This window comes from Nyctibius grandis, chromosome 6 (genome assembly GCF_013368605.1).
Source record: "Nyctibius grandis isolate bNycGra1 chromosome 6, bNycGra1.pri, whole genome shotgun sequence".
NCBI classification, from domain to species: Eukaryota; Metazoa; Chordata; class Aves; order Nyctibiiformes; family Nyctibiidae; genus Nyctibius; species Nyctibius grandis.
Genome location: NC_090663.1, coordinates 68,361,603 through 68,378,007, shown reverse-complemented (window position 1 = coordinate 68,378,007; position 16,405 = coordinate 68,361,603). Strand labels below are relative to the sequence as shown.

General features: G+C 39.1%; 1 protein-coding gene across 1 annotated transcript in view; it reads right to left on the bottom strand.

Annotated features, from left to right (window-relative positions):
• The window catches only part of PTPN13 (protein tyrosine phosphatase non-receptor type 13), a 127,459-nt gene that overhangs the window by 59,707 nt on the left and 51,347 nt on the right, over positions 1 to 16,405 (bottom strand). The window contains exons 7-8 of the mRNA XM_068403265.1: positions 15,042 to 15,135; positions 3,380 to 3,943 (exon numbers count right to left, since the gene is read on the bottom strand). Of these exons, the coding sequence (XP_068259366.1) occupies positions 3,380 to 3,943; positions 15,042 to 15,135 (658 nt within the window). The remainder of the gene's footprint in view (positions 1 to 3,379; positions 3,944 to 15,041; positions 15,136 to 16,405) is intronic.

The following is a 16,405-nucleotide window of genomic DNA, read 5'->3' as shown; positions in this document are numbered from 1 at the left end:
GCTCTCGTGGTACAGATAAACTTCTTGGGTTTAACACCTAACAACTTCACAACTCTAAACAATTCTGCCTAAGCTCCCAAAACCTACATAACAAAAGCAAGAATGAACAATAACAGCGGAGACGCAGAACTCACTCTCCCATCTCTTGGCAAGATTAACACATATTCTGGAGTCTGTTCTTAGTGTTTAGAATTGGCTACACTTGAAGTCAAATAGTAGTCTCTTCCCCTTCCCCCCATCTGGCTAAGCACCTAATCATAAACAATCATCTTTAGTATACAAGAGATAAACAACCTCAACCCTGAAACTGTACAGCAGAATAACATATAAAACAGCAAGTTCATGAGCAAGGCACTTGCAACAACACTGTCTTTGGAAGGCTTGTGAGGCTAAATTCGAGATGTTCTGGCTGTAGATTATAGTGCAGTTTAGATGCTCTGCCGATCACTACAAACTACTCTATTACAGCACAGCTATAATTAAAGCTCTGTCATTCTTTCCACTATAAACTCTACTTTTCATAAGTTTATAATTTGGATCGTAAAAATCTGTTCTGAGTGAAAGCTTGGCACACCAGAGCCTCTGCATGAGAACATTTTCTTTTTCCAAGATAGTCAGCTCCTTAAGGTTTTATGCATAACATAAGTTTGCCAGCTTAACCCAAAATAAGTTAAAGAAGAAATAAGCCACATGTCACTTAAGTCCCTTGTAGTTTGAGGAGGGAAGTTTTATCTGGCCAAGTTTAACCCACAGAGAGTCCAATGCCACTTTACATTCAAAAACTGAAAAAAAAAAAAAAAAGGTACAGCCAAAAGCAGCAGCTTACTACAATTTACACAGACTTAACTGTAACCTAGACTCAACCAAACTGAAAATATCCCCAAATCTACCAAAGAGAAGGCAGATCGTGTCCTCTCTACTAAACCCAACCACCAACCCTGTTCCCATTACTCCTTGCCCATTCCTCCCCACCAAGCTGAACAGAACCCTTATTCCTGACTACACAAGCTTTCAAAATACCTTATGCCCTTTCTCCATTTTTTCTTTCAATGCCTCTCCTTTGAGGTCATGCTGTGTCCCACACAGGGAATGAGCAGTTGCTGTCATTTTCTGCGGACTTCTTTTCCACTCCATTTCTAGTTGTTGCCCACCTATCCACTATGTGACTACCAGCTGTAGGCCATAAGATACCTTTGCATCAAGAGCTGCCCAAGAAACTGCCACTGCTACCTGTATCAAGATAGGTGACGTTTTACCACAGCTTTCCATGCAGCTGCTCGTATCTCTCAGCTAGGCTGGGTTTATATCAGAAGAGCAATTTCACACACACTTGATAACCTGATATTTGGAAATATCTGTCTAGCCACTAAGTGCTTGAAAATCACATACAACAGTAATGCACAAAAAACTTAAGACTATATTTTTCATTTCTTTGACAGATTAAACTAGCAATAGACTCTTATGAAAGATCTCAAGGGACTCGTCTGTTGTAAACAAGATGTAAGATAAGGAAGAGTAAAACATACGGAACAAAAAAGGAAGAGGAAAAGGGAAAGAAGCCTTAATAGACTAGCAGACTATGTATTAAGGCTTTTGTGAATCTGCTCATTAAGGCAGAACAGAATACTTTCAAGCAGTCTTCCCTATACAGATTTGTCACTCAGCACCTGTGACTATTAAGCCCCAGTTCACGGTTTACTTTGACTGCACTTTCACCCATTCCCTTTATGAATCGAGTATTTTCACACATCTGAACTATCTCAGTTTGCAAGGCACGGGCACGTTATGTTTTTTGTCTCCCAGTCTGTTTGAATGAGAATGATAAATTCTTGCTCATCAACGGGTTTGGTCAAGCTTTTGGTTTTGCTGTTGTGCAACACAAACCTGCACAAAGCTGCACTCCTGAACAACAAGGCTATTGAGCTTTCCCAATGCAGGGAGTGGCCTCCTCTTAAACTCTGTCAGCTGCATATCTCCAAAGATCTGAGTTGACTCATATACTTGAGATGGTCCCCTTCAATTTCAGACTCTTAAACCAAAAAACAACCAACCTTCCCCATACCTCATCAAACATCTCAGTAGATAATGACAGATGGTGAACTTCCATTGAGATAAACAACAGTATCTCCACAGTACTACTTCCATCTATGTTCATTCCTTCACATTATAATGTAACCGTCATCGGAAGACACTATTTTGATAGCACAAAAAACTCCAGCTATTTTGTCTGTAAAACTGCTACAGAAATCGCAGTAGCTTTCTAAACTGCCTATGCCATTTCAATAACTACTTCTTTCTGGAGCACAAGGCTCACATGCATGGGAGGGAAAGAACCGGCTTCCCATGCTAACTGCAATATAAGCATCTCCTGAGATGGCCACAAGAGGCATGAACAGGCATTTTTAGAAATTCAAGTTTGATAAAAGGCTTTATCATCTCTCCTTAATAAGGAGGTGTTTACACCTCAGTGCAGAAAAAAGGAAGCAGAAGTTTGGTTTTTTTTCACTCAGTTATTTCTGTCACACAACAGACAGGCAGCCATGATATTCAACTGTATGGATTTTGAATGCACCTGAATAAATGACTGAGCTAGCTCTGTACATACAGCTCTTCTACCAGATACCTTAGACGACTAAGTTATGTCTTCTGGCCCATCATAAGCAGGATCTGACTCTGCTCTCAGTTTCTACCCAGCAGGATCTGACTCTGCTCTCAGTTTCTACCCAACTGTCCCAAATTTACAACCCCTGAAAATCATATCACATTTTCAAAGCAAACAAAATATGCAGTTCCCCATACAAGGTTCTGCATAAAGACCATTTTATAAGTTTCCACAGAACAAATACAAAGCCTTTTTTTCCCCACTATGCATTTTTTTTAATTAACTGATGGAACTTGTTGCCAAGTATTCCCACTGAGGTAAAGATCTTAATTTGAGTCCAAAAAAAAAGTCATATTTAAGGGCTTAACTGCATCATCCACAGTTATACAGTGCAAAAACTGAGAGATCTGGAGATGAAACTCTCCCTTTCTTCTGGGGTATAAATCCATCTCTAATAGCTGGAGATGAGGATTTCCCTTCAAGGAAAATTACTTGACATTTGGCTGTTACTAACTTTTTTTCTTTCTCTAATTTTAATTGATGAACTTGATACTGGCTGACTTAGATCAATTATTTTCACTGGGTAAGCAATCTGGACAAGCACATTTATCTTCATAGGCAACAGATGTTCTAATGCTTTCACTTTACCTAACAAAAGAAGACGATGCAAAGATCTCTGCAGTTTCAAGAGCTGCTACAAGAGAACTCATTTTTATCATAAAGAGAAATCTTTGTTTAATGACTGGAATACTCAAAAAATCAAAAAGCTTCACTAACCTTCTACATTCATAGCTTCCCTCAGAAGCTGCAACTTCTTCTGTCTCTCTCTTATCCTGTCAAAGGCACTTGATATTGCTGCAGAAGTTGATGTCTCAGGCATGTGGCGTGTTTGGTCCAGTTTTTGTGGTCCGAAGACATCTAGTGCTATGCTCCCATCAGAGTATCTTGCTTCCTTGTTTCTGGTAGTAGTAGAAGTCCGTACTGTAAATGCTTCACACTGATGGTTGTGCCCTTGAGAACCTCCAGCATGGTCCCTCTCAGCTGCCTTGTCAGTTGTGCAAAGCAAATCTGTGGAGGAAGCCCATACTTTCCGCTTGGGAGTGACATCTGTATGAAGGTGGCATTTTTTTTCAAACTCATTGATTTTACATCTATGAGGACAGAAAACATCTTCCTGTCCTGAGCTGTAATCTGCAGAAATGCCCTGGAAAAACTCTTCCTCGCCTTGTGTTCCTCTAATGGACAGAAATCCCATAGACTTGCTAAGTCCTTTGTTAAGCATGGTCTGTTGAGAGAAGTGAGCTTTGTGCCCATCAGGTGCATCGACCACCAATGTTTTCCCTGGAATAAGGAGACATTTTATATATGTAATTTTGTACTTAATACACAAGAGTGCAACACAAGTTACTTACTGTTAAAGCGTATACTGAGCACACATTTTGGCCTTCATTTTGCCATGCAAAACATTGAGACAGCTACTTAAAGGGTTGCCTCAGTCAACAAAGACAGAACTCCAACTACTTCATATGTGACAGGCATTTTATTTCTTTTATTTCCGAAGTGCTCAAGAAAAAATTATGGCCTACTATAATTCAGCATTAACATTAAAAAAAAACCAAACTATCACATACATGCTGAAAGTTGGTTTCTCATTAGTTTTATTTTTAAAATAGTCTGGACTATCACCAAAAGTACTGTTTAATGATCAATCTGAAATCATTCATTCCTCTCACCTCTCACACCCAAAGACACCACCTACAATTTTTAATGACAAGTCCAGGTTTGTTCTACAGATTTACAGATGCCCTGCAGTAGTGTCCGTAGTAAGAGAAGAATGACTCTGTAGTTAGGAATTTTAAAAATCCTGGATATTCCTTTAATGACTATTTTTGATTATGACAGTCTCTCCAGATAAAGAATACTCTAAAACAAAACCAACAAAGCTTCTAAGATCAAAATGATTCTATGAGCCTGTACACTCCATGTTTCGTTAATAAATGGATCAGCCAGTACTAATGAACACTCTCTCTCCTCCCTCTCACTTACTGTGAAATTACTTCCAGAATAAAATAAACTGTCAGAGGTAGAATAACATCAATGAAATACGTATTCTCTGAAAAATATAGTATCATGGTCATCAAGAAGTTTTGATGATCAAGTATCTGTTGGGCATAAAATTTTCTCACAGCATTAACCCAATTTTACAAAAACTAATTACAAACATCGGTAAGTACAATGAAATTTCTTAGTATTAACAGATGACCTACAAGTTTACCTTTTATGTTCTTAAGCCTTCCTGAAATCAGAGTTAAAGAATTATAACCATTATACGAGTAACATCCCAGAGAAAAACTAATATAGAAGACTACCCAACTACTTTCTGTTAGCAAACTAAAATTTTTTAATGCTTCTGCATTATTAATGTTGCAAAAATCTAAAGTCTATTATAGATATCACACAGACAGTAAACTACTCATAACGCCAACTGACCAAGTACATTGCCATATTAGTGCAGTGGATATGCTGCAGATTGGAAAGGCTAGATAGACTTCATAATAATTTTTGCAATCTCGACCTCATCATGATACCCTAACAAGAAAACACAACTAAAAATATTCCGTGCTTGGTTGCCTAAGCAATGCCTGCTCACCCAGGTGGAGTCAGTACGGCACGTGATGCTTTTCTTGGAGCTAGCTCGCTCCCTACTGTGATATTACCATGTACATCTTCTAAGAAGCAGCAGCCTTGAAGACATCCTCGCAAAAGAAAGCGGTCGTAAGCTCAAAGTAAAGTACTGCACTGTGTCTACTACTCTCAAAGATGGTTCTATAGTGCTGCCTGCTGCTCTTTCAAAGCCAACTGAAATCAACTGCCCCACTTGTACAGTAGGCTCCTGCTGACCTTTATCTAAAGCCTATTATCCTTTCACATTGAGTTTCACAGAATGCTTTAAGGATGCTCATAATTGTACTCAGAAATGCTTTAAAAGCTTATGGCTTTATTCTTTCAACTCTGATACTCTACTTGAAGGGGGCTGTTAGTTTTCAGTTTCTATTTCTGCGATATTAAACTAACAACAGGTGTTTATAAAAAAAAAAGCAAGACTAAAGCCAAATGCGACCAAGAAGCCCCTTGCTTCTTAGCAACACACAAATACGTGATGGTAAAATGCTAGGGTTCGGATTGTCTAAAATGTGTCTTGTAAGAAATTACAGGGTTCCCACATGTTCCAGCCAAGAGAATAAAACAAAAACCTTTGCCAATGAGAATGAACTAATCTTCTACAAGGATCTGACGCATCACTTCATATTTTACAAATATGGCTTTAATCCTAAACTCAAGTAAACATAATTATCTTTGTGGTCAGGTAAATGTTATGTTATTATCTTATTCTCAGACTATACATCCCTCATAAGGCTGGTGAATTACATATAATATTCACAGACACAAAAAAGCCTTTTAAAAATAGCCATTCCCTGTGAAGTTCCCACTATTTATCTGAAGCAGCAGGGTGATATCCATTCTGCAAATGCATACTTCACATTCACATACATGCACATCAAGGACAGACATTCCTAAACAGAATTTTAACTCAGCCATTTGTGAGAGACAAAAAAACAAAATACTGCAGTATTTAAGATGGTCACCAAAAAAGCAAATCAAAAGGAGCTCCAAGAATCCTCCCCAATAATATGAGTTCCAAGATAATTTTACGCAGAAAAAACCAAAACAACCTCCTCCACACACTGTTTTCACATATTTTTTAAAATATAAAAAAAACCCCACCTCTTCAACACTGAAAGTGTTTACGTGCACAAGACCTTACTGAACAAAACAATGGCAAACAAAGCAGAAAAAACTAGAAACAGATGCAATTCCAATACGCTACCGAGGCTGTAAATTCAGGATTACTTGGTACATCATCCGTCATGACTCAGAAGAACATTCCTGGTTCAAAAGATCATTTAGGTCTCTGCACATTGAAGCATTATCTTGTTTCAGGATCACATCCAGTGAAAAGAGCCACAACATACTTTAAGTACCAGTAGGTATCCTCACTATAGCACACCCAGAGACATAAAACTATCTGTTGTATGCTGGTGGGAATTGCAGTGAAAGAGCCCAACTGCCAGTGAAAAAGAGTGCTAGAGGGGAAGGAGCATCCTCCTCACCAAAGCTGTAGCTTCCATGGACTTGTAGCATTCGGACTAAATGTAATAGAAGCTGCTTCCAGTTCATGCAGAGGCTCAGAAGACACAAGCTCATTGCCTCAGCACACAAGAGGTGCTTTCTACTCCCCAAGTCATCCACTCACCTGGGGCTTCCTCATGAGGAAAAGTGAATGCCATGAACGCTGTATCATTAGCAGTGACTGGGAAAGTACTCATCGCTACAGCTCTACCACTCATTCAGCTAATTGTGTGATGAGACAGGAGATGAGCTGTCTCATCAGGAAGCAGTGCAGGAGGCATTCCACTTCCACACTGCTCTTCCACTCTGCTGAGTGGAGATGTCTACAGGTCTGTCTAACTCATATCCACATTGACTTATGCAGCCAACGTGAGTTCTTAACATAGTACCAAAAGGAATCTATAGCTGGCCATAGTATTCAGTCTTGAGAGTGTAAAATTCTCTTGGACATCCTTCATCTTTCCTTTATTACTCTCCCCATTCCCACTTCTGCTTTTCACCAGTCTTGGCACTTCTTCCCACCTTTGCAAAACCCATCCCTCTCTACAGAACGTCATTTCAACAAGCTCTCCCCAAACTGGCTCAGTGTCAACATGAGCTGTTTAAGAATTATCCTCAAAGATAAAGAGGAGACTAGGGTGCAAGGGGTGCACAGCCTGTTCAAGTTGGGCATCCTGAGAAGACAAAGCGAAACAAAGCAGCAATACAGAACTTTCAGATCCGTATTTTATATCAGCCCAGAATGTATGCTGGTCTTGGCACCAGAGAGCAGAGGTCAATGATCAAGGACAAGACTTCTCAGTACAAAAGCAACTCAGTTGCAGATACCAGTGAAAAAACTGGATTAGGCAACCAGCAATCAGTCTAGGCCAGTTGTTCTACTCTCAATAACTCAAATCTGTCTTCATCCCTCCTTACTTTTTTTAAGTAAGTCAGAAAATCAACTGTTAAGGTATTTTCAGGTTTTTTTTCCTGGACTTCCTCAACACACTACCTCAGAATTACTTAGATCAAGGGTCTCAAATGACTGCAGTAAGTCTCTTTCAGCACAAGGCTCATATGTCTAGCTTGTCAGCTAGCAGTACACCTCCAGAATAGAGCAGACTGGAATCATATGACTTTCTTTAATACATGTATTTTCAGTTGAATGGCACACGCAAGTCCAAATTCATTAAGCCAATACATAGTTTATCCATCAGGTTTTTTCCCCCAGCTTTTATGATGAAATGTGTGGGAAAATGAAGGGAAGAACTACCATTAAAAAATTATATATGAAGACTAAAGATCCAACTAATGATCAAAAGAAACCTGACTGCATAATGGAACTTTTATGTCTTTAAATTATAATGGATGGTGAGACACATGTTATGATCTTCCTTTAAAAAAAATATGGCTTGTGTTTGTAATGGAAACTCTGGAGAACTATCCAAAGTATCTTGGCTCCACTAAAGACACTAAGTATTTCACCTGAGACCACAAAGAGCTACTCCATGCTTTAGTTACTCAAGAGTATTAGAGAAGTGCTTCCCTGCTTGTCAGTGATGGTGACAGGACAAGCCATTACCAATTAAGATACTACAGCATGTAAGTAACTTCAACAGGCATGCTTTCCCCTTCCCCAATTACTTCTCTGCTGAACTAAACTCTTCACCATGCTCATCTGAACAGCATCTGGGTTCTTGATTTCACATATTGCCCCTGGGTGTTTATCCTCTGCTTGATGTTACATTAGTGCAATTATTTATAATTACTGTAAATAATTCAAATGCAATTATAGTAATTGCATGATTCCAAAGTATAATATATAGTGAGGGAATATATACAATAAAAATAGCAATTAATCACCAAGAGTTCACAACAAAATTCCCTTGTGGTGCTAAAATGAAAATCTAGTTTTCCACACACCTTCAACTGGCAGATGTTACCTTTGCTAAATGACCACGGACCTGCTTCCTTCTTCCTTTGGTGTCTTCAGCTATGAATGCAACTACACCCTCTTCAACACCAGTGTCATTCACAAACCATCCTTTACTCACACTGACAGTAATCTGGCTGATTTTCCTTTGAGCAAGAGAGCTGTTATCGGTCCTAACTAAATTCAGTCTGTTTGCAATTACTTGTGTACCAGCTTGATCATACAGGCATTAATCAAATATTATATAAGTGCAAACACGGTCAGTGCTATCACATACTGTATCTCTTTTTACTGAATAAACTCAGCTCAAGTTTCTTTGAAGCCCTTCTGATTGCCGCCTTCTTTTGCTTGCACAAAAGAGAATACCTTTTTCAGCTCCATTTTAGCAAAGTTTACGGATATATACATACATGCATACCTACACACACACATGGAGGGCGGGTGAGGAAGAGAGAGTGGCTGTGGGGGACAGAGAGAGATTGCCTGCATGTGCATGAAAGCACACACCATCATTGCCAGACTGGAACATCTGAAAAGAGGAAGTTATTATACAGGAGTTTAAAAAAACGTCTCCCACACCATTTTTATGCAGAAAACAGAAAGACAGAAAAATCCTTATCCCAAGACAATGTGGTTAGTTTCTCAAATATGAGTGGGCAGCTGATGGAGGAGTTCAGTTTGCAATTCCTTTGGGGCAGGCTGAGAGCCAAACAGAAGACAACAGAGGCCTGTGGGTTGACTGCTAGGAATGGCACCTCCTCCTTTCTTTTACTTTTTTAAAATTGTTGACAAAATCCAAGTTTCAGACAGAAATACTCCTAAAACAATGCATTCTTTGTGAAGGAAGAAATGAGCTGGACACAAGGACTGTTGAAAGCACCAGAAGTAACGGCCAAGCTACAAATTCTGTAGAACAATTTGCATTCTGCTTTGGACTGACATGGCTCCTCTCTCAAAAAAACAAATAGCTCCAGAAACCAGGCATCTTGTTCAGAACAGTGGTAGTGATCCTTGCCAAGCAGCACTTCGTAAATGCAACATTTTACCTCTTCCCTTCCTCAGCATCTCTGCAGAAAAGACGACTGCACCATTGCTCTTTCCCACTCAGGTTTATGGGCCAATTTTTTGGGTATATTTCTTCACTAAGTAGGCAAAAGGGTCACCGAGCTATTCCCTTCCTGAACTTCTGCGTACCTTAGGAGAAGCTCAGGTGCTTTTCTGCATAGAGACAGCATTTGACATCTCTGGTTTGGTTTCCTGACTGATCTTGGTGTCCATTCTTGTTTTGTCTTCAGAGGCCTGAGTTTGTACGCAGCACCACTGTGACAGCACTTCCAACACTGCCAGGCTGGAAGCTCAGTAAAGCAGTAGCAACTGTACTTAAATTTAAAAGATTTCTACCAACACCTCCCACCAGTACTGCAAGATGCAAACAGAAACACTTATTGGAAGAAAACAGGCATGGCTTCTGGACTGCGAAAGAATAATTTTTTTTTTTTTTTTTAAAAAAAAGAAATCTTCATCTGGCTTCCATTTGGTTTTGGTGAACTCTGGAAGTTATTCTCCACCTACTCAAATCTTTTTTTCTAGTACTGAGGAGACAGGGGAAAGAAAAAAAACCCCACATTTTAGTTCCAGATGAGAGATTTTCAAGTCAATGGAATTAAGTTTGTGCTGTATTTTTTGATAAGTTAAATCTGTGTGCTTGGATTTAGCAAGAAAATGAGTAAGCTGTTCCAGTTCACATGTGGAGGTCATTGCTATAAACCATTTCTTTATAGACTAAAAGCTGCATTTTCACCCAGATCAGGAACTAAACCATAATGCACAATCAATTTCCGTGGATCAAAAGCAAAAGGATACATTCTGTTTTGTCTGAGAGTTTTCACTGGGCAGCTAGATTAGTAACTGATATTCTGGAGAATGTTAAATAAATGCTAGAACTTCTTGTTAAAATTAAAAGCAACTTCACTTAGCCTTAGAATCTTTATTCATTTTGCAACACCTACCATTTTTGCTGCACCTGACAGAGCATATAGTCTGATTAAACAGGGAGTTTATCAACATCTAAAATTTTGTTCACTATTTCCAATTATTTCCTGTCACATACAGTTAAGGTGAACCTTAATGATCTTTTAAATTCACTTCAAGGCTTTATTCATGTGACATATATTCTTCTGGCAGAGATGAAGGTCAGAATTTTGCAGGATACAACTGTAGCATTGTAACATACAGGGTTAACTCATGACAGCCTACTACATTTGCACGAGCTGAGTTAAAATCAAGAGAGCCTCATGGTAGGAAAGCAAACCCAAGACACCTGTTAGCTAAATCTCTTTAATGAAACATCTCTGCAAAGGTCTGTCCTTGGTGTTCACAGATCATCAGCATAAGTTGGAACTTTGTAAACAAACACACAAGGTGCAGAATTTCAATTACTAGAGGGCTGGGAAGCAGGCTGCCAGGGATGTACAAGTTATGGAGGTTTCAACTGGGCTTTAAACAGACTACGCATCCTTCTGAAGGATGAGTGCCATAGCTTGTGGCGAAGAGTAACATGGTGACTTAATTCTTGCTTTATGTTTGGAAGAGTTTGACAGTTACTTAACTCTTTTGTTACACCAAAATAATTTTATCAAGCAACTTCCACAAATAATTCTTGAAGTAAAGACTCTTAAGGTCTAAAGTGTTTTGAGTACAAAACTTAAATATCACTCAGATGACTCACACCAGGTTTTACCACTTCTATTTCTGCTGGCTAAGTCAGTTCCTAAATACTGTGTGTTCCAAGTATGACTTGACTAAAAGAAAACACTCTGTAATGTTAATTTAGAATAAACTACTTCTGCAGTCAGCCCTGACATAAAGCTAAATCACCAAGATGACCACAGAAAGTGAGTCATGAAAGAGACAAAAAATAAATTTAATTGGGGAGAATATTAACATGAAGCTATTTAGTAATTTAATAATTGTCTTCAGGACACAAAGATGGAAATGAATAGCTGAAAATATCCAACCTTGGTGCATAAGGAGAGCAAAATATCCAATTTAAACACATGAAGGAAAAATATTTTCAAAACATTTGTCCTAAGCCAACAATAAAGCCCTGGCAATTATAATTCTGGATGACCATGGTATGGAAAGCTGATCTTAACATTAATGACTTTCAAAGGCTTAAAGCAAAAATCTTAGCATTTTTCAAAGACTGCAAACCCAAACATTTAGATAAAAGATGACTGACATAACTTCTAACTTATGAGAAAGAGAGTTCACTATGAATCATAATCCTTCCTCGTAGCTTCCTACCTTTCTAAGTGTTTGTCATTTTGCAATTGGAATAAGAGGCATATATTCAGCTATACACAGCAGCAGAATAGTACAATGTCAACAGAGGAAAAAAGGACTCTACACTTTTCTGAGTTGTTTTTCAGTTTCTCTTTTTTTCTTTTGCCATTACTATTTTTCTTAAACCCTCATCTGGCCTTCTACTTGTGGCTCCTCAATCTATGAGATTATCATCAGTATAATTAGTACTACATTCCACAGCTCACTTTTCCAGAAATCTAAAAGCTGTGCCCCCGGGGCAGCTCATCTGTGCTGTTAGTGACAAAATGTGCACCAGCAAACCAGCATACCAGTACAGAAATAGGCAAGCATTAAATTGCCCTGAATCAAATGTGAGTTGTCTCTTATCAATATCAGACACCCATTTCACTTGGTCCTCACTACCCTTCAAATACATAACTCAGTATACGTGCCAAGTGAAACTGAAAACAGCCAGACCCAGTTTCGTTATGTGGCGGGTTTTGTTTTGTTCTGTTTTGTATTTTACTGTTACTCCATATTCCCCGAGGTCTCAGTGAAGTGGAGATCGAGGAATGTATCTAAAATTGAAATAGAGAGAAGTAAGATGGTGCTATTAAGACTTACCAGGAAATGGGACTGATAACAGAAGTAGAACTGGGAGAGGTTTTGCGGAAGCTGAGAGGGTTGTAAACCCTCTAGGGAAAAGGAGAAAAATAGTGAGAGTTCCACAGGTAATGCATGTGTTACAGAGAAACTGAAACAGGTTGAGTGGAAGCAGGACAGGTAGACCATAAAAAACACGTTATCTGTAACATTCTATGTTTGCATGCGCTTTCAATCAACTTAAGAGAAACAGAAGTTAGAGGATGAGGACTATTCAGCCAACTTTATAGCTGGGGGTTATCAAGTTCACTCATTTCACAAATATTATTTGAGTAAAGATTATGTTTAATTAGATCTGTTCAGACAATGTGATGTTCCCTAAAAACAGGAACCTTTCAAAAAGTGATTTTGTCTGAGGTCACTTAAAACCCTGTGTTGAATTTACTGGTCGATAGCAGCTGAGCCAAGTGGACGACTCAGTCTCACAGAACCCTTAACTCTGGTTGGTCTTCTCCAATCCAGTGATTTCACAAGTGCACATACTGCAGGGAACCTGTTCTGCTTGGCACCCTGGAAATCCTAGGCAGAGCCAGAGGCAAGTGAGCACACAGCAGCGAGACAAACATTCAGCTCCACAGCCCTTCAGAGATTCAGACATTGCATCGTAACTGGACTTTTTGGTAATCATAATAAAAAGCAACACCTCTCAACCATCTCAGAAGCAAAGTCATACATACTAAGTGATTAAAAAAAAAAGCAAGAATAAGAGGAAAGAATATTCTAGCCATGACATCTTTTTCAAGTCAGAGGATACAGAAGAAAAACAGCAATTAGATCATCTAGTCTATACCCTTTAAGTTAAAGACATAGTCCTCAGAGAAAGTTTCAGACATTACAGGGATGTTATTCACCCTCATACCAAGCCAGAAAGCCATGGAGATACTGGCTGGAGCTACTACATCAATCTCCAAAATTTAGTAGAACCTAAACCAAAAGCTTTTTTGTTAAGATATACTTAAGACTTTTGAGGACGAATGGTACTTCAGGGCAGGGGGGAGGGGGGGAGAATCTGCTAAAAAGCTTAAACAAAGTTGTGGGAAGGAAAACAAATGAAAAAAAAAAAAACTCAAATGACACAAACATTTAAGAAAAGTTAAGGATTTTCTAAGAAAATGAAAAGCAAACCAGCAAGACTGTTCAGTTGCATTAGTGGAAACAACAAAGAAAATAATAATCAGGGTTGCTAATGCAGTGAGAACAGAGTTTAAAGACAACCTTGCTATGTCTCCAAAACTTAACAATATTCTGACCACTGTCTAAACACGCAGTTTATGATGATCATGAAATAATGGAAATGACAAAACTTGAGGTAGTAGCGGAATGGTAGTGTGCTCAAATAAAGTTCTAGGAAAAAAAAAAAGGGGGTGGTGACGAATAGGTGTGTAAAGAAACTGCGAATATGACAACATTGGAAATTGGGAAGAATAGGGTTAAAGTCGATGCAATGCAGGCAGTGAGATGCGTTAATCAGGCGAGACCATTCTTGCATTAAAATGTTCATCTGTAAATGGAGTATTATCTTGCTGCCAGAGTGGTCCAAGCTGATGCCTTATAAAATGCTCCTACCCAGCCAAACAATTCTTCCAGAAAAATACGAGACCAGTCTTTTGGAAGAATACATCCTCTGAGAAGCCTAGCACAGAGCTAATGCTGCCACTGACCTTAAACAAGGACATCTAATGAAGTCACAGCCAGCATCAGCTGTCATCCAACATCACTCTATCCCTTTTCCTCCGTAGTTGCAACAGCCATAGTCTGACTCTGAAACAGTCTGTCTCCTCCCTGCCCCAGCAGTTTCCTCTTTCCTTACTTCCCTGAAGTAACAGTACAGCCCTACCTGGTCTCCATGTCCACCTCACACTGTCAAAGCACAGCAGAACTGTGATGGAAAATATAATACCTCTCTTCAGAAAAAAAAAAGAGGAGGCAGAAAAAAGGTTTGTGTGCAGAGAAAAGAGTCCAGGGCTGCCTAGGAAGCAGGGAAAGAGGTTGTGTGCAACTAGAGCTATGAAGAGAAAGCATAGTCCAGAGGAAAGAGGGAACTAAGAAAAGCTGCTTTCTGTTCCTCCAGCTGACCTACCTTCAGCTGAAGATTCCCTTTCTCTAGAAACAAAACTTTTGTCCGAGAACCTTGAAAACCTTTTCCTATCATCAGGACTGAACTGGAAAAAGACATTATTTTCTTGAAACAATTATTCTCATGTCACTGTCACCAACACTTAGCTAGACACTGGACCATCTGAGTTCCATGAATGTCAGCAAGTTCTCCCTTGTTCAATTTCTTTGGCTGCAAAATCTACCCGAACTCGGTCTTCCACAGGGCTGTATTTATTGCCATAATCCTTATTGCAATGAAACACTTACCTGTGGGAAGTCCTTTTCCCCTCAGCCTCTCCCGAATAGCCTGGCTCCTGTCTGGCTGCAATTTTCTATCTCCGTTGCAAGAAAGCTGATCCACCTGCAAAACAGACAGTAACACAAAGTCACATATTGAAAGAGCTCACATTAATATGAAACATCTGCCCGTTACATAAATACACAACATAAGTCAGTGACAGTTAAGTTCAAGTTCAGAGTGGAAGTTCAAACTTTTTTCATAAAAAATAGGTTAATCAGTGAGAATATCCCCTAGAATTATCCATATTTGAATAATCTGTGCATTATTTTTACTACACATTTGGTCTACTTTTTTCCAGTAAGTGTAAATTAAGTCCACAGGCATGTAACTTCAATACATTCCACCCCTACAGCAAACTGAAAAGACAGAAACACTCAAAAACCATGCTCCATGGCTGCAATATGACTGGAACTTGTGACTGGCCTGATGAGTTTTCTGTGTAACAGGAAGAGCTGTCTTGTACCTGATAGTTTAGGCTGATACCTCACACAACTTACTACACATTTAAAGTCTTATGCATTTGTGAGAAGTCTCTTCTTGAGCCCTTTAGGTGTGTTCCTTTTGTGTGTCAGGCTCACACTAACTTTTAACTTTTTTTTTTTAGTTACTACTTCCCTAAAAAGATGATTTCACACGTACAATCATTCTAAGAAGAGCTTATTTGCAACAACAAAGAATCTTTACTGAGATCTTTTGATAGGTGGGAATCGGCATAACTTGGACAGTGGCTTAGCTGGGAGGTGGGAAGGAGAAATCAAGCAGCCTTCTATCCATCATAGTTACAATGTGACTCAATTAACATTAAATAGATTGAATCAGTCTTGTGCCGTACTGCCCTTTACAAAGCATATTAACACAGAAAGTGAAAACATTCAAAGAGGACCTCTCAGCTGTGCTTCACAGACTACCAAATGACCAGTTATAGCACTAAGACCTCTCTAGCCTTTGGTAAGGCCAATCAAGATTGGAGACACGCTGATCTTGTAATAGCAAGTTGTACTATGGTTCTGAAAAAACAATTTTATATGCTTTTCTCATTAACTTAAAAATTCCAGCACACATACAGAGCACTAAACATTAAAAACAGCAGGGATGGTTAGCTAAGGTGCACAAAAACACAGTAGCACAGCTATGTCACAGAATCACAGAATCAACTAGGTTGGAAGAGACCTCTGGGATCATCGAGTCCAACCTTTGACCTAACACCACTGTGTCAACTAGACCATGGCACTAAGTGCCACATCTATGTCATCATCATTCTGTCAACACTCGGCTCTATTTGGCCGTTTTGTTCTTGTCTTCTTGCAAAGCCAATGCAGTGACATGTTAT